The sequence below is a fragment of the Salvia miltiorrhiza genome, chromosome 8 (genome assembly GCF_028751815.1).
Source record: "Salvia miltiorrhiza cultivar Shanhuang (shh) chromosome 8, IMPLAD_Smil_shh, whole genome shotgun sequence".
NCBI classification, from domain to species: domain Eukaryota; kingdom Viridiplantae; phylum Streptophyta; class Magnoliopsida; order Lamiales; family Lamiaceae; genus Salvia; species Salvia miltiorrhiza.
The window spans coordinates 37,756,214-37,780,070 of NC_080394.1; the positions used below are offsets into that span (position 1 = coordinate 37,756,214).

General features: G+C 39.1%; 3 protein-coding genes across 3 annotated transcripts; 1 reads left to right on the forward strand and 2 right to left on the reverse strand.

The window, feature by feature from the left end:
* The first annotated feature begins 4,838 nt into the window (after nucleotides 1–4,838).
* LOC130996633 (glucosamine 6-phosphate N-acetyltransferase-like) lies at nucleotides 4,839–6,289 on the forward strand. Its single transcript, XM_057921928.1, has one exon. It carries the CDS (start codon nucleotides 4,839–4,841, stop codon nucleotides 5,313–5,315), a length of 477 nt encoding a protein of 158 aa, XP_057777911.1. The 3' UTR covers nucleotides 5,316–6,289.
* Nucleotides 4,954–5,916, reverse strand: LOC130996634 (2S seed storage albumin protein-like). Its single transcript, XM_057921929.1, has one exon. It carries the CDS (start codon nucleotides 5,914–5,916, stop codon nucleotides 5,503–5,505), a length of 414 nt encoding a protein of 137 aa, XP_057777912.1. The 3' UTR covers nucleotides 4,954–5,502.
* Nucleotides 6,290–13,287: 6,998 nt separating the features above from the next.
* LOC130996635 (2S seed storage albumin protein-like) lies at nucleotides 13,288–13,931 on the reverse strand. The gene has a single exon (XM_057921930.1). It carries the CDS (start codon nucleotides 13,882–13,884, stop codon nucleotides 13,390–13,392), a length of 495 nt encoding a protein of 164 aa, XP_057777913.1. The 5' UTR covers nucleotides 13,885–13,931; the 3' UTR covers nucleotides 13,288–13,389.
* Between the last annotated feature and the right edge of the window lie 9,926 nt (nucleotides 13,932–23,857).

The following is a 23,857-nucleotide window of genomic DNA, read 5'->3' on the forward strand; positions in this document are numbered from 1 at the left end:
GGAGGTGGTAGAGAGAGAGAGAGAGACGAATAGTGTGTGAGGTAGATGGGGGGATTAAAATGAATTCATGATTAATTAGAAATTAGTTCCCTTAAAATTTACCCAAAAAGGAAAGGGGACTAGTTACATGGGACGGCTCAAAAAGGAATAGGGGACTTGAATATTGGGACGGAGGGAGTACCATATTATTTTGTTACAAATATTATTTAGAAAAGTATTAAAATAGTAAAAGAAAAAAGAGATGAAAAATAATGAAAAAATTGATGGGAGAAGAGAGAGAAAAAATGGTGGAAAAAAATGGAGGGAGAAAACTCCTCTTTTATGTATTATATAGATTAGTAATTATGAATAATTTTACTTTGGATACTCTTGTCTAGTATATGTAGCTCGTTTGGTATGCGGTATGAGATAAGGTGTAATATGATTATCTAGAATATCCTTTACTATATGTCATATTAATACTATGTTTGGTAAATATATTAAAATATCTGTAAAATATAATATGTTGTTTGGTACGATGTATTAAAATTATATAAAGTTAATAATACTTATAATTAAAATTTGTATTACGTATACCATCTCCCAGAATCCCTCAAATCAGTATAATATATTTGGGCTTTTAATTTATAAAGGATCGTGTGTTTCGTATTACTTCTTACCAAACATGAATTGAATACAATAAAATATTTATTTAACATAAGAAAAGAAACATGCCCTAACCCTACGTTCGCCACCATGCATTCGCCGACGGAGGATTCTACCGCCGCTGTCACGCTTCAGATGGCAATAATCACTCAAGATATCCATGTTTCTATGACGACCAAGTCCATCACTCAACCCTTGCTGGAAAACACGCCCATGAATTTTCCGCCTCTCTCCAATAACTCTCTGCGCGCGGCATCCCCCACTCAAGCTGGGGTCGTCCAGTCCCTGGCAAATATTCAGCGCACGCTGACGTCTGAAGGAGTTGTGACTGAAGCTATCAAGAAGAGAGATACGAGCAACCCTAGAAACCCTAACCCTAGCGGAACTGACGAAATCCCTAGCGGGCCAGACGGAGGGGTGATGCCTCATACTCCCGTGGCAGACAACCGCTGCTCTTATGCGATCGCTGTTTCTCCCAAGTTAGTGTGGCGGCTGGATGTTTTAGCCCATCGTTTCACGACGCTGCAACCCCAGAAAACTTCTCATGGGTATTCCCTAACTATACCTACTGCTCTTTACCAGAAAAAGGGTGGAAAAATTCAAATATGTTGTTACTGGGCGGTTATTACTCAGAAAAGAGGATAAGCCACATCCCACAGCTGAGATTAAATAGGAACTTCAAGCGTTATGGGGCATTAAATCGGAGTGACAACTGATTCCTATGTGTAAGGACTTCTTTACTTTGAAGTTCCAGAATTCGGAGGGTAAAGGATCAGCGAAAACACAATCTTTGTGGGAACTATCGAAGGGGTCGCTTTGGGTACGTGATTGGGTTAAGAACTTCGATCCTTATAAGGCGGTATCTTCGCTTTGCCAGGTCTAGGTTCCTTCATGTTATAGGAGTCGATGCATATTGCCGATGATGATGTTTCTTTTCATGTTGAATTTAACTATGAATAGTTACCGCTTTATTGTACTCATTGCAGGATAACAGGACATGCTATTGAAAAGTGCAAAAAGATTAAGAAGCCACAAGAGGGCGAGACGGAGCCTGCTCTGGGCAAGGACAAAGAGGTCATTGCAGGATAACAGGACATGCTATTGAAAAGTGCAAAAAGATTAAGAAGCCACAAGAGGGCGAGACGGAGCCTGCTCGGGGCAAGGACAAAGAGGCGGTGGTCCATGAGTGCACTGCACCTAGGTACAAGATGGAACAAACCGTTAGATGAGAGTGTATTGTGGTGGGCCATGATGATTTTTTGTAAATAAGTATGAAAAAAATGGATAAAAAAATAAAGGTATTGTGATGGGATAACACTCAAAAATAGAAATTGCATGTTTTGTGAAATGACAAAAAATTACTCCCTTCGTCCCATTATTTATGAGACATTGCTTTTGGGCACGGAGATTAAGGAGAGTAGAATTAAGAGAAACTAATGTGGTGTTATTTTAATTAATACACGGACAACACACAGACAACACACTCATCTCCGGCCGGCCGCCAACTTCCCTTCATCTCCGGCCGCCAAATCACCAAATCCACAAATCCCCAATTCCATGAACCAAAAAATCAAATCTAATGTAGGATGAAGTCTGTGGAGCAGCCGCGCCGTTGGTACGAGCCCTAGGAGGCGATGAAGTCGGTGTAGGCGGCGAACTCCGCCGATCGCACTTCGCTGCACCGCGACTAGGGTTTCACTCGGGGCTTCTCCTCGCGCAAATCGATGCATATGGGTGGAGTTGAGATGGAGAGGGCGGCGGGGCCGACTATGTCATTATTGATGGAAAAATGCAGCTGGAGGCGGCAGGCAAAATTGTGGAAGAGAGCAAGAGAAGAGAGCAAGAGAGAAAGAGTAGACTGAGGCGGCTGACGGCGCCGCTAGGCACTGTTTGCTCCTCGGCGGCCGGCGAAGAGAGGGCATGTGGCGCGGTTTCTCTCTGACGGAACATTCGAGAGAGAGAGGTAGAATTAGGGTTAATGTTCATAGCGGCGGAACTGAAAATGAACAAAAAGGCCACAAATTTTAGAGACTCCATCAAGTTCGTAAATTAATTCATTAGGGACGGATTATTTTTAGACATATAATTAGTGATTAAATTAAGGCCTAAGTGAGCCCTTATTATTTTCCAAAATAGAAACGTACCATTTAGGTTGAGACAACCTAAAATAGAATACGTGTCATTAAAATTGGGACGAATGGAGTACAAAAAATGCATATTTTTAAGAGACAGTGGGAATATGAACATATGGCTCGATCTAGAACGTCTCACATTGCAATGGAGGATATACTAATTTATTAAAGTTTAACTAGTATATCCGTTTGTGCGATGCACGTCGAATATTGAAATTAAACTACATATTAAAAAAATATATAAAATTAAATATAAGCAAATGCAAAACATATTTTAAAAATGTTTCAGAAAAAATATGTTTGAAAATAAAATAAATAATTCACATCAAGTACTCAATAAAAACTCAAATTTGAAAATGTACATTTTCAATAGTACAAAATGTAATGATAATTATAGTTATTAAATCATTTTAAATTATTTGATAATGAATATTAATCTTAAACATTATTATTATTATAAGGGATAATTGCGAGAAAATACACAAACTTTGCCAAAAATCCATATTTGACGCGAAGTTAGGATTTTACATTTTAATACACCAACTTTCGTTGTTGTCCAAATTTGACACGACTTAATTCTTAAAAATTTAAAAAACAACCCCTCTTTGTAAATAATTATACAAAGACCCACTTATGTTATTATTTGGGACATTTAAACCAAAATAAGATATTTCCTTATGATGTTTTCTTTTAATCTTTGATCCGCGCCTAAAATGGTTTAAAAGAAAACATCATAAGGAAATATCTTGTTTTGGTTTAAATGTCCCAAATTATAACATAAGTGGGTCTTTGTATAATTATTTACAAAAATGGATTGTTTTTTGAATTTTTAAGAATTAAGTCGTGTCAAATTTGGACGACAACGAAAGTTGGTGTATTAAAATGTAAAATCCTAACTTCGCGTCAAATATGAATTTTTGGCAAAGTTTGTGTATTTAGGTGTAATTTTCCCTTATTATAAAGTATCATGTGTCATAATAAATAAAATAAATATTTTCATACACAAACATGAAAAAAGTTATATTAAATTATATTTTAATATATATAACTAATTATTTATCTACAAAGTTATATTGAAATTTAAAAAAAATATTTTAAAAAAAGAATTATAAAATAAATCAATAATTTTTTTTTGCCTTTATTACATTTTAAGTTATTATAATTAAAAAAATATGTGAACACAAAACATGATATCTACTTATTTTTTCTTTAAAAACATAAAAAATATATAAAAAAGAAATCAAATTAATATAGTAGAAGAAAGGTTAACGTATTATTAATGGGGAAAAGAAAACTAACTTATTGAAACTAAATTATGGATTTTACTTAAAATAGTACCCCCCAAAAAAAAATGGATTCAACGAAAACAACGTAACACTCAGCTCCGTTCTCGACTTCTCGGCCAGACCAGTTCGCCTCCTCGTCCCCCGTCCTCACTGCTGTCACATCGCTCACGCTGTCGGCGTTCGCTGGTCGTACCGCCTCGGATCACTCTCCTCCGCCGTTCCTTACCCGACTTCCGGTTAAGCTTTGTCTCAATTTTAGGACTTAGGGCTTTAGTCATAGGACTCGATTTTATTTTAATTTTTGTAGTACTTGTCTCAATGGTGTGCTGCTGCTGCTGCCATGCTTGAAATTTCTTAAATAGGATTCGAATTGTTTGCCTTCATTTCGATATCAAATAAAGGCATTTTTTTTGTTAGATCGAGGCATTTTGTCTGATCTTTCTGGGTGTGTGTGCTTATGAATTTGCAGATTGATTCGTTATCTTGATCGGTATTGAATTTTGATATTTCTGGCGATATATGTTTATGTTCTCCAAATTCCTCAACTTTACTCTGTCGAACATGTATAATTACACGCAAATTGAGATTTAGCTAAATACTCTGTAGTTCCGTGTACTGTCAGTCACGAGCAGTTGTGAATTTTAATAACGATCAATTGAATTTTAAATCAATCCATGATTATCAGTTCAGTCGTATCACGATGCTGATTTCCATAATCTAACCTCATATCCCCCCATCCTTTTCAATCTTCAGAAATTTGGCTTCAATATAAACGATGGAAACAACAAAGTCTTCCACAGAAGAGAAGGCATTTGAAGTGAGGAAGCTAGAGATCTCGGACAAGAAGAAGGGTTTCGTGGAGCTACTTCAGCAGCTGACCGTATGCGACTCCATCTCCGACGAAGCATTTGACCAACGGTTCAGGGAGGTGGCCAAGTACGGGAACGACCATCTCATATGCGTCATCGAAGACAAAGATTCAAGGAAGATCGTTGCAACCGGGAGTGTGTTCATAGAGAAGAAATTCATAAGGAATTGTGGCAAAGTTGGTCACATCGAAGACGTGGTTGTGGATTCTAACGTTCGAGGAAAGCATTTAGGAAAGAAGATCATCGAATTCCTGTCTTACCATGCTCGCTCGATGGGGTGTTACAAGGTGATTCTTGATTGTAACAGTGACAACATACCGTTTTATGAGAGGTGTGGTTTCAAGCAGAAGGAAATTCAGATGGTGAAGTACTTTGGTTCTTGAGAATTAAGTTGGTTTGTTTGTTGGAATTGGGTTAGAGAGTTGATGTCTCTTTGTTTTACTTGAAATTTGATGGGGGAAAGAAGCCCTCGAAGAAAAGAAGGAACTTTTATTCATCACAACACATTTATTTGGAAGGAATAAACACAGCTCATTGACAAAAAACATTGTCATCGATCTAGCTATTTCCTCAAACGACGACAAGGCGGAAGCGGCATTGTTGCTCGCGAAGGCCGCATCTGCGGGGGAGGGAGCGTGCGCGCTGGTAAACATGCTCGGATTGGCCGGTTTGGTAGCGGCCGGTGCTCTGCTGTGCCTGCCTCACGGCGTGCCTGATGGCCTCACAGCCACATTGCTGGCGGTCCATTTGCTTGAGCTCCTGGCAGCAGGCTTGAAGGGACCCTTGCTCAAAGTTGGCGTCTTCCTCCTCCTCGTTGGCATACCTCTGCTGCAAGAAGCGCTGGCAGGAGTGGAACCGGCGACTCTGCACCTGCTGCCTGCATTGCCTGTTTTCGTCGAAGGAGGTGGTGGTGAAGGTGGTGGCACTGGCGAGAGCCACCAGGGCCACGAGGAGAGCTGCTGCGAGTGCCACCTTGATCGCCATTGGGATGTGAGAGAGAGAATGCAATGTAGGTTAGTAGTTGTTGGTGATTCGTGGGCGAGGGGGGTTTATATAGAGGATTTGAAGGATTGCATGTGATTTTACGTGTTGATTGAATAGCGAAGAATGAAATAGGCGGATGCATAATATTGGTGGGGGTTGAGGTTTGTGCGTCCGAGCTTCCACATCGATTCACATGCAAATTTGGCCAAAACCACGTCTTCTGCTCTCTGATACATATGTATTCTGTTCTGTAGTGCCTTCAATTCGTTATTGTTTTTTCAGTTATTCTCATTTCATTTGTTGGAGATTAAATTCTGAGTTTATCCTGCTAACTGTGATGAAACACTGCTTACTGAGAAATCATTTATCTACACTTACAATTAGCATCCTAATCATTTTAAAGAATCGAGTAGGTACTTCAGGTTTCTTGTTTTTAATTAATTGGCTATATATACAAAATGATACTAATAGTAATAGGTATGGTAATCGTTTCAGCGCGTCCTGTAAATTGTACCTCCTTCGTCCACCAATTTATGTTCTAGGAGAAGGGGCACATGTTTTTAAAAAATGTGTATTATTTATTTGTTGAGTGGTGAAGGAGACCTATAATTAGTACAGATTAATAAATTAATTAATGAATTAGAACATGAATTGATGGACGAATTAAAATGACAAATTAAGAGACGAATTAATGGACGGAGGGAGTACTGTTTGTCAGCCTGCTGAAACCCTACAACATTGTCTTCTTAATACATCCTCATTTTACAAAAGCCCCGTTTATCTAACAGATTTTCTCAATCGAACCGTCCCCTTCTTCCACTCAAAATATTAAAAAAAAAAAAAAAAATGTTGATTCAAACCCACCGCCCATAACATAAAATCGATTCATATATCTCCACCACATATATTTGCACGGATCCATCTCTGCCAATAATCAATTTAGGTGACTCGCATCAACGTGTAGTTGAAACTAGTATACCACTTGTGCGCGGTGCACAGGGACTAGCGTAGTATCCCGTGCAATATATATGAAAAACTTTATTAATGTGATTTAATAATATCAAAATTTAATATTAAAAGTTTTCTACTTTTTCTCATCTCTCGACATAACATTTAAATATATATTTTGTTTGATTACATAAATAAATAAATAAAATTCAAAGCAACGAATGATTCGAACCCAAAATCTCAGGTCCTGGAGATTAACCTCCTACCATTATATATTTGATTATACTGTGTTATTATATATTTGATTATATGTATTTTTTTATCAATAAAAGGTGAATTTCATAAAAGGTACTAGAGGTACCAAAAAAAACATTACAAAAAACGTGAGAGTAGCTCATTAGAGCACCATTCGGCAACGGTGGTATCCACCCCAATGATCCCAAAATTTTTGTTCTAACACTAAAGTCTAACCTTAACTTCAGTGATGAATTTTCTAAAATCCCAAGCCACGCCTTCGAATTTGCAGTTGTTTCTCCATTTCCACAGCGTCCAGATAGTACAAATCCAAGTTGCCTCTAAGAATTTTTCAATCTTTTTACCTCTTCCCAAGTTCACGAAAGCCTCAAGATGTCCTGCCACCAAGCAAGGGTGAACTGTAATCAACCCCAGCCATCGTTGAATTTCGTCCCAGACCTCGCCGATAATAGGACAGAGCAAGAATAAATTATTTGCCGACTCTTCTTGAGAATTGCAGAACTTACATCTTGTTTCATCATCACCCATAAGAATCATTTTCTTCCTCAAATTGTCACACGTTGCAAGTCTGTTCCTCACTAATCTCCAGGTTGTCACGGTTGCTTTATGGGGAGCCTGCACATTCCAAATTTTCGTGAGAAGTAAAGAATTGTCTGGCCGCGGAGCACCCTCGTTTTTAGTTGACATCATGATGTCATAGGCGGACTTAGTCGAGTAATTGCCCTCTGTGGATGCTTTCCAAGACCAGCCATCTTCTTCACCTGCAAGCAAAGCAACAGAAGAGAAAGAAGACATCATGACATTAACCGCCCCCAACTCCCTCTCTCGTAACTCACGTCTCCATTGTAGCTCCCAAACCCACTCCCCGTCCACCCACTTCCTCTCCTCTTCAACTATAGCATCTTTATTTGCAATTAGGTGGAAAAGGCGAGGGAAAACGAGTTTTAAAGGTTTTTCCCTAGCCCAATATTGAAGCCAAAATTTTGTGTCCGCCCTATTTTCTAATTTCCTCCTAGTATTTTGCACGAACCATCCCGATTGATTCCTACCCAAGGCCACAATCTTCGCCCACCAGCCAGATTTCTTCCTACTTCTATAAGGCAAAGTAACTCCCTCCTCCCCCCACACAAGCTCACCATACAACGATCTCACCACTCTAACCTAAAGCGTCTCTCTCGTACTCAAGTACCTCCATAGCCATTTCACCACCAACGCATGATTAAAAAATTCAACATTCCTAAGACCTAAACCCCCCTCTTTTTTACTAAGACATAAGTCGCTCCATTTGATCCACGGGATCGGCCTAGACACCCCGCTGCCCCCCCCCCTCAAAGAAAGTTGCAGCAAATAGAAAACAAAGGTTTTACAGTAGATTTTGGGATGATGGAGAAGGAGAGTTGATAGATAGGAATCACTTGCAAAATCTCTTTCATCAGTTTTATACATCCATCCAAGGACAATTTCCTCTTCCTCCAACCTGTAACTTTCTTCTTCACTTTATCAACAACGAAGTTCCAGTCAATCACACTTTTCATTTTCCCTCCTACCTTGATTCCAAGGTATTTGAAGGGGAGAGATCCCACTGTGCAATGAAGTTCACTAGTCATCCTCACAAGCTCATTTTGGTCTATGCCAATCCCCATCACGCTGCTTTTTTCAAAGTTAACTTTGAGCCCTGACAGCAACTCAAACAAGCTCAGGATAATCTTGATAGCGCCTGCATTCATTTCATTATTTTTCCAGGACAAAGATGGTGTCGTCTGTGTATTGGAGATGTGAAATGACGATTTTATCTTTGCCAGTAACCGCTGGCTGTACAAGTTCTGTAGCCACTGCTCTGTCAATCAAGGACTGGAGTCAAACCCTAATAATTAATTTTACTTGCTTTCTGGCAATTCATTCTCTCCAATCCAACCAACGAAAGTCAACAAAACCATTAACTCCACTAAAAAGAATCTGGCGACATCGAATATGCAAGTAAAAATAATTAATAAAAAATAATTGTATAGTATTGTAATCCTTTGCAGTTTCAAACAGTAAATCTGGATTCATTTTTCAGAGAAATTGTAAATCTAAAGGCGCACTAATAGTGTGGAAGACAACATTACATATAGGACGTCCATCATCTCCTTTTGGGAGTAAGCTACTAAAAAAACCAATTGAATTTTGCAATTGAGATTTTCGATAAGTGGAAATTTAGAGTTTGCAGTGGATAAATCTACGTCACCAGGTGGATGTGCATAACAAAGGTGAAAATGGAAAGAGGCGAGAGAGATCAGTAGAGAGAATAAATAGATCAGAAGAAAAAGAGAGAGAAGAGAGAGTTGTATATTGAATAATTAATAATAAGGGTAAAATTGTCTAAATATATATAATTTGGCTACTTTTTTATGTTAGTGGATATTTTTTTTTTTTATTATATGAAATTGGATAATTTTATATAATGACTCTTAAAAATTACTATAATTTAAAAATATTTAAATTTATAATAATTATAATTGAATAATTATGTAAACTTTTTGAAAGGAAAAAATAGCATCTACATATGTTTTTCACCAACAAATGAAAACTGATGAGGATGGTATTTGGGTCGCTGACTCTCTGTCGAAAGAACCCAAAGCGGCCCAAATACTGAGACCTATGAATGCGGCTATTGGGCTCTAAGGGATCTCATACAAGCCCATCTAATTTCTATCCCAAAGTCCCAACAGGAGGAGAAATGCGGAAAGTCCACAACTGAAATGGTTCATGTAAGAAGGATGCAGAGTAGAGAAATATTCAGAGAAGAACATAATATTTATTTTTGCAGAGAAGCTGGGAATGAAGATAAAAGGTCTGAATATGGATACGAAAGATCCTTTTTGTAGCTCTAAAAGGGGTGCACCTAAGGAGTAGAGATGTTAATCGGGCCAGTCCACCGAGTTTCGGATCAGCCCTATCGGATTTCGGGTTAATCGGGTTGGAGATTTTGTCGGGTTATAAATTATCAACCCTAACCCTAAACGTTTGGGTTTCGGGCTAGCCCATCGGGCTAGTCGGCTTAAATGCGTAAAATAAAATAATCATTTGTATTTTATTATTTTTAATGATCTAATGTATAATGTATAAAATATACATAGAAATCAAAGATATAAATTATATAGATGAAATGCAAAAATATAAAATATTGAAAAAAACATCAAGATTGCATAACATATAAAATAAGTTGGTAACAATAAAATGTTCAACTTTGTTAACGAAAAACCAATAAAATATCCAACAATAGTTTGAATTCATAGAAGCAAAGCATCTCAAAAATACAGAAAAGTGAAATGATGAGACTTTATAATATTTTGTCATTTTTTTAATTTTTATATCTAAATATTTAATATTAAGTATTCGGGTTTCGGGTTAGCCCATCGGGTTAGTCGGGCCAGCCCTATTGGGTGTCGGGCTATTCGGTTATGGGCTAATCGGGTTGTAACTTTTATCGGGTTGAAAATATTCAACCCTAACCCTCTCGGGTAGCGGGTTAATCAGGCCAGCCCACGGGTTTCGGGCTAGATTGACATCCCTACTAAGGAGGGTTGTTGTAACTCAATTGCATGAAGTACTTTCAACTTTTGCAGGATCCGCTACCTTGAGCTATCACATTGTCAGCTAATGTGGAGGATGCCTCGAAAAGTCAGAAAGACGTCAATACCCTTGAATAGGCGAAAGAAGAGATTGAAGATTACGGAAATACCCTTCTGTACTCAGAGCTAGAATTACAAAAATGCCCTTCACTTATAATAAATAGTAGAAAAATTCATATTGTAAAGGGAACGCTCATTCAAATATATGTCAAATTCAGTGTTTCATCAGTTTTCCTTTGAATATTCCTCTTAGTTTGAGAAATACAACCGTTACAACATCATCAAATATCTAAAACAATAGAAAGATTATCATCAAGAAAAGAAAAGGCAAAGTTCGGTTCTGGTCAATAGCAGCTAAAGAAACCGGTGTTCCATACTCAGATCTCAGATTGTGGTATTTATCATAAAAAATCTGTATTGGTCAGAACCGCCTTAACCAAAAATAAAATAAGAAAAAAATATAACATTTGAGATAAATAAGAGAGAATAAAATTAATTTTGATTTTTAACTTATTTATTTTAAATTTATTTTTTATATTTTACTTTGAATTAAAGATTTTCTCGTAATTTGTAATTTAATATTTATATTAAATATTTTTTTCATGAATCGAAGTCGTTTAACTATTTTTTGAAAGAATTAAAATAAATAAAATATAAAAGAGAAGAAAGAAAATGTGGGTAAAAAATTGAGGGGATGGAGAAATTTAGATGTAAACTTTCTTTTTCATACTAAAGAAAATGAAAAAACTGAATCGGTGGACGTCATAAATATAATTGAAGTACCCGAGTCCCGACAACAGGAGGCGGACATGAATCACAATAGTTGACTACTGGCAATCCCATAAATATAACGGATGTGAATCGAGTTGGAGTTGTTTTGGCAGTAAATGTGATTTAGAGAAAGTTGTTTTGAGGAGCTTATAAGCTATTTTAAAGTGTTTGGCAAAATAAGCTATTAAACAGTTTATACATTCTAAAAATAAGTTTTAAGAACTTATAAGCTCCTCAAAAAATAAGTTCCTCCACCCCAACTTATTTTTTTATAATCTCATATGCAACAATCATTTTACAAATATTTTTCAATAATTTATTATTTTCATCATATATCATTCAAGTTCTTTTTTTCTTCGATTTTCTCTCTCCAAAAAAATATTCTCTTTCTAGCAAAAAAATTTATTCTCTAACTTATAAGCTCAATTATCAAAACACTTTGACAATTTATGAACTTTTAAAAATTACATCTTATAAGCTTCAAGAGCTTATAAGCTCTTTAAAATGAGCTTATAAGCTCTTTAAAATAAGCTTAAATCTCTAAAAAAATATTCTCTTTCTAGCAAAAAAAATTTCTCTCTAACTTATAAGCTCAATTATCAAAACACTTTGACAATTTATAAACTCTTAAAAATTACATCTTATAAACTCCAAGAGCTTATAAGCTCCAAGAACTTATAAGCTCTTTAAAATGAGCTTATAAGCTCTTTAAAATAAGCTTAGTCAAACGCCCTCTTAATTTGATTTGAGGTGTAATAAGTTAAAAGACAACTGCTTTCTGTAAATTACAATGCTCCATATATAGGGGTGTAATCGAATCGAGCGAACCGAATAGTGGTGTGCTCAAGTTTGGTTTGTTTAGTATCGAATCGAATCCCGAACTTTACTTAACGAATACTTTGAGGCTCACGAGCGGCTCACGAGCCTAATCGAGCCTATGCGAACTTTCTAAATTTATATTTATATTCAAAATATTGATTATTTTATTTTAAAAAAATTAATAAATATATTAATTATTTTCTTATGACAAATAAAATTAATTAGAGATTTAATACAATTATTATTAATTTTAGTGGATAAATATAAGTTGTATCCACTAATAATTTATATTTTTCAAGCTGAATCACTTGACGAACATGTTCACGAGCTAACGAGCCGAATACTACTAAGCTCAAGCTTGGTTTGTTTATTTATCGAGCTTCTCTAATCGAACTTGAACGAGCTTTTTTCGAGCCGAGCTCCGAATAGTTCGCGAGCGGCTTGGTTTGTTTACACCCCTATCCATATATATATATATATATGGTATGGACATCATATCCTATTTTATGACTTCACTTCCAGAACGGAAAGGACGGAACAATACACGACTTTCCTTTCTGTACTCTTCGATACTTCCTACGGTGAATTGAACTTATCATCAAAATTCTTTTTTTATTTTTTCTTATAAAATGTAATCATTATTCATTCCTCATTTTCACTATAAAAATAAAATAATATTATCCTTTCATTTATTATGTGATAATATTATTATCACTTCAACTCTTCCCCTAAAACAAATCCCAATATTTTGCCAATTCGATCTTTTCTTTAGTCTTGCCGCTTCAACTTATTCTCCTTTCCTATTTTAGTTTAGGACTAAACTAAAATATATTTCTCAAACTTTGAGTTCCATCATTCACAACTTCGAAACGTCAAAAATTTATGTGCATATTAAAAACTAGATTATTATAAGGCCACCCATATCTCGTGGACCTTCATTTCTTCTCAATTATTACGAAACAAGTAGTATAAACAGCAGTAACTTTATTGATGAAGCTTATTTATGGAAGACAGAAATACAGAAAACTCAGAGACAGATGGCCGATGGGCCTCTCTCCGATCCGCTCTACACAAGCACAACACGGAACTGGCATTGCTGCTCACGCAGACCACACATGCGGGGAAGGGAGCGCGCCTTCTGGTAGATCTGCTCGCTTTCACTCTGGCCGGTTTGGTAGCGGCGGCTGCCTCTCTGCTGCTGCTGCGCCTGCTGCACGGCGTGCTTGATGGCCTCGCAGCCGCATTGGTAGCGGTCCATCTCCCTGAGCTGCTCGCAGCACTCCTGCAGTTGGGGTGAGTGCCTGCGGCTGCGCTGCTCTCTGTCGGTGCTCATCTCGAGGACTTCCTCCTCCTCCTCGTAGGGGCTGCTCCTCTGCGAGAAGTAGCGCTGGCAGGAGCGGAACTCCCGCCCCTGAAGCTGCTGCCTGCACTGCTGCCTCGCAGGCCGGTTGGCCTCCTCTTCGAAGGACACGGTGGTCACGGTGGTAGTGAAGCTGCTGGCGCTGGCAAGGGCCACCAGACCCACCAGGAGAGCTGCTGCGAGTGCCGCCTTCATTGCCATCGATCGAGTGAGGGGAATTAGCTAGTAGGGTTTGTCGTTGGTGTGTGGTGTGTGGTGATGGGGAGGAATTGGGGGTATTTGTAGGGGGGTGGGAAGGGTTGCATGGCGTTTACGTGTTGATTCATGGATTGGAGTGGGAGGCCTTGCGTTTTCGACCTTCCACATCAATTTACATGCATATCTGCCAAACCTACACATCCGAATCTTTCTTATGGCAACCCAAACAATGCTGTGCAACCTCCACCAAGATTTTCTGTTTCTAGTGGGAGAGTAATCAATGTGCCAAAGAAAGATTCGATGGAGGACATGATGAAGCAGATGCTCATGAAGATGACTGGGATGGAGACAAATGTGGGAAATAAGATATCTATCATAGAAAATAATTTCTCAGCACTTTCCAAGCAAGTGCAGATGTTGGAGACTCAAGTTGGTCAGATGGCCAACCAAGCAGCTGCGCAGCACAAGCCGGGCCAATTCCCAAGCAACACTACTGTCAATCCTAGGGGCCAATGCAATGCTATTTCGATGGCACTCTGTCTCCAAAAGAGATGAGGATGAGCAAGGAATACATCCCAAAGGTTCCTGTTCAAGGCTCCTGTTCCACTTAGGGAATACATCCCAAAGGTTCCATTCCCCCGTAGGCTGATAAAGAGGGAGGTGCTTGAAGAGCAATGTGCTGTGAAGCCGAGCAAAAATGTGGATGCCAAGGAAATCAAGCTGGAGGTTCCCCATTGCAAGAATGAGAAAAAAAATTGCCAATCCTGAGGAGACAGAGCATAGACGTATAGTGGATGAGCTAGAGAGACTACTCGAAGAATCGGACCGACGTGCATAGCCTCAAATTCTCTCACAATTGCAGGATCCCAAGGATAAAGAAGAAAAGGCAATTGTTCACACCAAGAAGATGGGGGATGAGGATAAGAAAATCTCGCAGGCGAAAGCTGTGTGCACTGAGCTGCCAATGAAGCTACTTTCGAAGAAGAAAGATCCGGGTAGCTTCACCATTGAGTGTGAGATTGGAGGAGAGCTCTTTCCAGAGGCTCTTTGTGATTTTGGGGCTAGTGTCAATGTGATGCCCATCTCTGTTTTCAAGCGGTTGGGAATTGGAGATCTCAAGCCAACCTCGATGGAGATTCAGATGGCAGACCGATCAAGAGTGAAGCCAAGAGGAAAGCTTGAAGACATCTTTGTGAAGGTTGACAAGCTCGTCTTCCCTACGGATTTCTTGGTCCTCGATATTCCTGAAGATGCAAATCCGCCGTTGATTCTTGGTAGATCATTCTTAGCTACGGGGCGAGCTATGATAGATGTGCCGAATGGAAGCGTTATCTTTCACTCAGCTGATGCGCATGAGTTCTCTGTCTCTGTTCGTGTTAGGCGGTCTGTCACGCCCGCTGCGTTTGATGTTCATTGAGACCATGAGGTATCGTCGAGCTCTAGACGTTAAATTAAGCACTTGTTGGGAGGTAACCCAACTGTTTTACTTTGTTTTGTTTTTCGTTCTTTTAGTTTTGTTTTGTTTCTTTTTGTTTCGTTGTTTTGTTTGGGGTTTTAGTGCAGTGTTGAGCTTGGAAGATGCGGGAACTCGCGCCTTGTTCATACCACCACCGTGGAGCATAAATTTTTTGTAAGTAGTGACACACATATCATCATCCCTCCAAACTTATTTTCGAACTTATGTTCTGTAATAAGTTTGGGGGAGAGAGGTGAGAGTAGATATGTGTATCACTTTTATCTTTTTGTTAGCTTTATTGTTTTATCCTGCTTGGTTGGTGATGTGTGTTGTTTGTTTTTGAGTTGATTATTGCTCCATTAGATTTCTGGTAAGATGCTAATGATGATTTATGTGAAAAAAAATTTGGAGTTTGATTTTCTTTGATGATTTGAGCATAATTGGAACTAATTTGCATAATTCTAGAGTGATTTTAACCTTGACTTTTAGACGTTGAATAAACCTGTGAGATTTTGAGCTATAACTGTTTATCATACACAGTTTATTCTTTGTTGTGAGTTTTGTCATGCATGTGGTGATCTTCTAGAACTTGCCATGGTTTCTGTGTCGAGGTTGCTGTTGTGCCCAGGATTAGAAGATGATTTTAGGCCATCTTTTGTTAGCCACATTATTATCCCAAACACTGTCCTTGAAAAAAAAATTATCCTTTGTTATCCACTTTGAGCCTATTTAGCTTTTATTCTTTAGCCGGATGATAGGGGGTGATGTAGTATATGGGGATCTCTGTGTGGTGAATATCATAGTGGGTCATGAAAAAAGAAGGGATGATATTGTGATACTATTTACTCTTATAAGCTCCAAAAAGTTGTGTGAAAAAAAAAGAAAAAAAAAGAAAGAGAAAAAAGTGTGAAGTCGAGTGTTTATTGAGAAATTTGTTAGAAAATCGACTTTGTTTGTTGGAAGTAAATGGAGAGCATAAAAGAGTGTTTAGTTCTGTTTTGTGACGATTAAATCCCTTGAGTTTTGTTGATTATGGCGGCATAGTTGGGAGAAAGATGGAATTTATTCCATGCTCGATTTGTGAAGCTATAAGGTTGGTGTTCTTAATCTATATATTTGAGTCACTTAGCCTATATTTCCCTACCTTAACCAATGTCCCTACATTATAACCCTAAGAAAAAGACTTTTTTGATCTTAGTCCTGGCACACTATTAGCGATGGAGATTGTAGACGATTGACAAGCTTATGGTAAGTGATCTATATTGTATTGAATTCGATGAGAGCATACACGTCCTATATATTCCATCAAATTGAGAGTTGAGTGATACACATACCTTGTGAGATTCAATTGTTTGGAATGCTAAGGTTGATTTTGCAATAGGTTATGTTTATTGGTGAATTTTGTGCTTAATTATTGAGGATTTGAGAATTCTATCATTCTTTATCTTTCGGAGGCATCGATGAGCTAGATTTCTTACCCATTCGTGTTATTGATTGTGTTCTTCTCATTATTCGAGGACGAACAACGACTTAAGTTTGGGGGAGTTGATAACACTCATGTTTCCATGGTTTTTATTGTTCATATGATGATAATTTTATAGGAAATTGAGTGTTTGATGATTGTTTTGTGCTTAATTTGCTTTATCTTGTGAAATATGTTACTTGGTCGTACTTTGATGATTTTTACAAAAATATGGAATTCGAATTTGGACTGTTGGTCTTAATAAAAGTTGTAGTTCGTCTCGATACGAGTTCGTAGGCGCAAACAAATCATAAATCGGAGTTTGGACGAAAAAGATATGGCCGAAACAAGAAAGTCGCGTGCAGAAGTGAATAGGGGTGGTAAAACGGTTCCGGTTAATCGGTTTTAACCGTAACCGAACCGAAAAAACCGGTTTTCGGTTAACCGAAAACCGGTTTTTTTCGGTTCGGTTCGGTTATCGGTTATGAGTTTGCCTGTTAATCGGTTTAACCGGTTCGGTTACCGGTTAAACCGAATTAACCGGTTTATATAATTAAATAATATATATATATATTTTTTATTAAGTTGTACTAGTAAGTTTAACAAAGAATAGTGCTCTCTGCCACCAATCTAAAAGAATAGTGACTAGTGCTCTCCTAAACAAAAAGGCAACAACTTCGTGCTTCGTGCTTCCAGCTTCTTCTCTCCCTCTAACTTTTTTTCTCTCTCCCCTAGCCATTCTTCTCTCTCAGACTCTCAGCCGCCTGCAACCTCCACCTCCGGCGACATCGCCGCCGGCGTGTCGCCTCCCCGGGCTCCCCCCTCGCCTCTCACCCCCTCTCTACTTCTCTCTCTTTCTTTTCTTCTCTCTCACGCCAACTGCCTCTCTCCCTCTCTGTCTCCTCGTCGTAGCACGTACAGCGGCGACCGCCGCCGCCTCCGCCACTTCTCAGTCCCGGCGTCGGCTCCTTCTCCTCCTACCCTGACTCAAAACACCAAAAATCTAAAATTTCACCAATTTAAGAAAACCCCTCTTCAGCTCTTCCTAAATCAAATCCCTAGTCCCTAATTTTCTCCTTCTTCTACCGGTCGCCGTGAACAGCCACCGCCCCCTCTTCTCTCAGCGAATAGCGAGAATCGCCGCCGCCTTCTCCTCTCCTCCCCACGGCCGTCGCCTTCTTCCCTTTTCTCTCTTTCCCCACCTACCAACTCCCGCTCTCTTTCCCCAATTTCTTGGCCAACGACCCATAACAGGAATCACAGTTGGGCCGACCTCCCTCACCGAACAGTCGGCAACCAGCGGGACTTCCCCCTCCCCTCCCCTTCTCACTCGGTCGGACAGCAAAAGTCCGTCAACCCCCGCTGCCGCCGTGATTCTCACCCTAGCCCCAAATCACTCAATCGAGACAACAATCACCAAGTTTAAGGCTAAGTTCTGCTCAGCCATGTAATTAACCGGTTAATTCGGTTAACCGGACCGATTAATCGATTAACCGAATTAAAAACCGGTTCGGTTTTCGGTTAGTGTTTTTGATGTTAATCGGTTCCGGTTAACCGAAAAATCGGTTCGGTTATAACCGAACCGGACCGATTACCACCCCTAGAAGTGAATAGTGCCCGACGGGAATTTCCGAATTTTCGGGATTTTGCAGGATTTTCGGATTTTATCAGTATTTTCGAGCTCTATACTGTATTTATCCCCTGTGCCTATGGGCCGGTCTTGCATGCGGCGGTCGCACTCCAGTGCGACGGGTCCGCCCCGACCCGCGCCCGACCCGACCCGTGCCCAGATCCGAAATCCTGAATCCTAAATTATTACATTTGTTCATAATAATTATTATTTTTAATAAGCATGAAATATACATTTGTTCGCACAAATGTATACTTATATAAATATAGGTATTTACCTTCATTTAATATAATGTATTATATTTTCTAAACCCTAAACCCTGTAAACTAAACCCTATGCCTGAACACTAAACCCTAATATGAGTATTTACTTTTAATAAGCATAAGATATACATTTGTGCGCACAAATATATACTTATATTAATATAAATATTTACCTTCATTCAATATAAAATATTATACATATAAATATACATTTATATGAACAAATGTATATATTATGTTTATTAAAAGTAACAATTATTATAAATAAATGTAATAATTAGGAGTATGGATCAAACCCACGCGAGTCAGGGTTCCGGGTCAGGAGGGCGGGTTTGGAGCCGGGTCGACCCGTCGCACACCTGTGCGACGGTCGCACCCAAGAATTGGCGTGTGCCTATATATAGGTCATCTTTTGACCTATTCAGGGTTCCCAACTTTACTTTTTCAGTTCCCAATTTTTATTTTTCAGTCCCAGCTTTAGTTTTTCAGTTCCTAGACTTAATTTTTCAGTTTTATAGCTTTAGTTTTTACATTTATTTCCCAGTTTTCAAGGCTTGGATCAAGATTGAAGATTCAAGCTGCTACAATCGTTTTTATTCAGTTTTTAAATAATTCAGTTCTTCCAATTGCGTTCTTATTAATTATGTGTTTATGCTTTCTTTTATGTGTTAATAGGGGAATCTACCCACATTGATAAAACATCTTACAAAACTACCCACATTGAAAGTCAAAGACCGAAAAGTGTACTTGATGGTGATGGCTTGCTTGGTTTTTTGTGTAAAAGTTGATGATGATGAAAATTGTGTAAGAGTTGTGTAAGAAAACAGTTAAAATTGGTACAAAATGTGAGAAAATGTGAACTCACGTCACTTTCATGCATTATAAGATTAAATAGATTTGAAAATTTTGAATAAATTAGGGGACGTTTGTGTGTTACAAACATTAATACGAAGGCCAAAAAAATCACGATTATGTCAATTCTTAAGCAAATTTTTTTTTGAAACCAATGAACCACGTACCCGCCAGTAATTCGTAGCCGGCCGCAGTAGCCGCTCACTTTTGTGACTGGCGGCTACTATTCAGCGGCTACGAATTACTGGCGGGTACTTGTGTTATTCGCTTAAAAAAAACAAATTGTTCATAATTAATATGATTGTGAATTTTTATCCTTCGTGAATTTTTATTGTTACATATGTACCGTTATTTTTAGATTTTTATTTAATTTTACAAGGGAAAATATGAGAGATAGTGAAATATCTACAGTACAAGAAGTACACATGGATGAGAAATATGAGAGATAGTGAATCTGCCAAAATTTGGATTATAGTGGGGGTAATAACACTCACTTTATGCATGATTTGATTGCACATAAAATAATAAGAAATATATACCAATTATTTGGAAATTCATATATTCGGAAATGAAATAATATTCTATAGCCAAAAAGTAAAGTACCCGCCATAAAATTATTTTTCGCCATCAGTAGCCGCTAACAAAAAGATAGGGCGGCTACTGGTTCCGTTGTACGATTTTCTGGCGGGTACTGGGTCTTTTAGGCAGAAAATATTATTTTGTGTCAAAATATGTATAATTTTTAATTTTTCGGCTTGTTATGAATGTTTCAATATAACATACGCATTCCTCTTTTGTATTTGTTGTTTTTTTTTTGTTAATTTTTTAGTAAAAAATTAAAAGTACACACTGAGAAGGTGACTCTGCAAAAATTTTGGTTGTAGTGGGGCATTAATGCTAATTTTATGCATGCGTGATGTGACATGCAATAATAGATTGAAGCCGTATTGAATGAACACTACACTTCACGTGAACTTTTTCTAAGGAATCAAGTTTAGTCCTTATAAGGCTGCATTTGTGAATGACCAAAACACAAATTGAAATACTCACCCTGAATTTCAGAAAAGAAATTTAAGAATATATACCCTAAAGATTTGAGTGGTTTTGTGCGAGAGCATGCAATTTGTGTTGAATTTCAGCCCGAAAGGTGATTCTGCTGTATTGTTTGTAAAAATTATAGTTTGCATGTTTAATCGTATGTTGGTTTTAACGTTGAGAGCATGTTTTACGTTATTTTAATGAATTTCTTTATTATCTGAAATTTAAAAGCATGTTAGGGAAATATTAAACTTGTTTCTAATATAATTGAATGTTTTGAACCAAAAAAATGAAGTATCCGCCAGAATTTCATTAGACGACGCCAATAGCCGCCGACCCCACAAGGTCAGCGGCTACTGGTGACGGCTAACAATATTCTGGCGGCTACTTCATTGTTCGTGCTTATTGTGATGTTTTGAACTTTTTAAGCGTATTTTAATACTATATTTTATGTGGTTTTATAGATGGAATTCGTGAGATACATATATGTGAGATACAACAGAGTCGTCGATGGTATATACTATGTTGGCGGGGCTACGGAGGTCCTTCCCCTCTTAAATGAAACAGTTGCGAGCTTGATATACAGCATCAACAATGTAATGACAACGCATTCGTTGAGCCCGAACTATCAATTGTATTATTTAGCGACCAATCGATTTGGAAGGGAGACGAAATGTGGCTTGACTGACGACGATGATGTGCAACGCTTGTTGGAAACTGCCGAATATCCCATGGTGTACGTTGAGCACAACAACGACCTGGCCGAAGAAGCGTACATCCCTACTTTTGATTTTGCCCAGGCTTTGGGATACGGAGATGATGAAGCACAATCTAGTCAGTATGAGACGTCGTATCATGGTCGCGAGGGCGCGCCTTCAACACAATACTTTTCATGGGATGGGCAACCGTTGGACGAATCCGCATGGAATCTGAATAAAATATGCGGGAGATTCAACCAGGTGCGGACGGATGAAGCCGTACAACCTGAAGACGAAGCCGAAGAACCTGATGACGATTCTGATGAAGAAGACGAAGAATACGATCCAACGAACGAGTCGGGCACAGATTCTACCGCCTCTGAGGATTTATTAGATGATGATCTGATAGAGTTCACGGCGACCGAGCGAGCAGGTTGGATCCGACAAAGTAGAACCCGTCACGGAAATCCGACAGACTCGACCGGTGATCTATCTAATTGGATAGTTCCGTTGATTCCAGTGGACGCCACGATCTCGCTCGTTGCTCGCGAGAGTGACCTGTCCAGAGTTGCTGATTTGGGAAATAACTCTTTTTACAACAGTAAAGAAGAATTGGTCCTTGCTGTTGGCTTCTGGAATATGAAGCAAGGGGCTGAGGCAAAAGTTGTACGCTCAGATCAGGGACGCCTCTATTACAAGTGCAAGCACTCTGATAAGTGCAAGTTCGATGTGCGTGCATCTTGTCACGGCGGAGGGATGTGGGGAGTGCATAAGTTTAAAGAGCACTCTTGCCAAGGGGAATTGGGCATTTTGAAACGAATAAAGGCACATTCGAATGTGGTTGCAGCTTATGTGGAAAAAAGAATACGCGATGACGGAGAGGTCATTAAGCCGAAATCTATTATGGCGGAGTTGTTACGTGAATTTGGCGTCAGAATCAAATATGATGCCGCGCTGCGTGCAAGAAATCTCAGCTTAGAGAAGATATACGGTCGAATTGATGATTCGTTCCTTCTTCTGCCCAAATATTTGTATGCCCTAAGTCAAGCGAATCCAGGCACCGTGATGGATTTGGAAGTAGACGAAAACAACCGGTTCAAACATCTGTTTCTTGCTCTTGCGGCTTCCATCTCACCTTTCTACTTTTCGCTTCGACCAGTGATTGTGGTCGACGGCACACACTTGAAGGGGAAGAACAATGGTATTTTGTTCGTCGCCGTGACAAAAGACACAAACGAGCAAGTTTTTCTGTTGGCATTTGGTGTCGGGCCGATCGAGAATGATGAGTCATGGAAGTGGTTCCTGTCAAATGTGAGACAAACTTTTGGTCAGCCCGACAACTTACTAGTTGTCTCTGATGCGCATGTCTCCATTGCTAATGCTGTGAAGAGCGAGTTACCAAATGCTACTCACGGTCTTTGCTACTACCACTTGCAGAACAAAATTAAGGGCTACGGGCAAGCTGTTGTTGAGCTTTTCCGCCAGGCTGCATACGCCTACGAGGACTCAGAATTTTCACGTGCAATGTCGGTTATGGCTCAATTGAAGCCGACGGCGTACGGGAAGTTGATGCGCGTAGGCCCTGAGAAGTGGGCACGATCACAAAGTCCGGTGACCCGTTATAGTTTTCTTACATCTAATGCTGCCGATGCTTTGAATGCCCGTTTGTTGTGGGCCAGACGCCTTCCTATATGCTCCATGCTGGAGGTAATCAGGATAGTTCTGGAGCAGTGGTTCAATGACAGACTTGCGTCTGCGGAAGAGAGCGATGATCTTCTTACTCCAGAGGCAACACAGAAGATAAGTGCGGAGATCTCAAAGAGTCGTCGTTACACTGCGAAGAGGACCTCCGAGAGAAAATACAGGGTTCGTGCTGGTGATCGCGCTACATGGTTGACCTTCAAGCAAAGAGCTGTGAATGCAATGAATTCGACCTGGACGGCATGCCGTGTTCTCATGCGATCGCAACCATTACGTATGCTAAATCTATTTTATTATAAAATTACAGTTATTAGATGCCTACTAAATATAATCATTCTTTTCGCAGTGAGGCGAAAGAGCCAGTGGAAGATTACGTGGAAGCTTACTACCTGCGGAGTTCACTGGTTCAAACATACTCCGGTTCAGTAAATCACTTGCCTCCCTTAGAGCATTGGGAAATTCCGTTTGATTAAATGCTTACGAATAATTCTGTATCCAATATGATAGTGGTCCTCTCATCAACACCGTCTATCAAGTCAGCACCCCTCATCAACCTCGATCTCATCGTCATCATGTACATATCAACAGCCTGCACGTACTTAAATGTTAGTAATAAGTAACCAGACTTACATGATAAAAACTGCTTCATAAATTAACCGACATTGCTCAAGAGGTCAGTCCTCGTGTTTTGCATTTGGGTCCAAAAGTTATATGGGAGAGGGTGCTCGCTCTCTACCACCACCACCGGCTGGTAGTGTCCACGGCGGCCAGCTTCCATCATATGCTCAAACCCGTCAACATACTGTTGCTCGACGGGTCTCGGCACGGCGCTGTGCACGTATGGTGATCAAAGTGCAGCCGACGGGTTCCGTTGTC

What these genes read in the sequence shown, in the direction of transcription:
- LOC130996635 (XM_057921930.1), bottom strand. Translation starts at nt 13,884, where the DNA reads ATGGCAATGAAGGCGGCACTCGCAGCAGCTCTCCTGGTGGGTCTGGTG.
- LOC130996633 (XM_057921928.1), top strand. Translation starts at nt 4,839, where the DNA reads ATGGAAACAACAAAGTCTTCCACAGAAGAGAAGGCATTTGAAGTGAGG.
- LOC130996634 (XM_057921929.1), bottom strand. Translation starts at nt 5,916, where the DNA reads ATGGCGATCAAGGTGGCACTCGCAGCAGCTCTCCTCGTGGCCCTGGTG.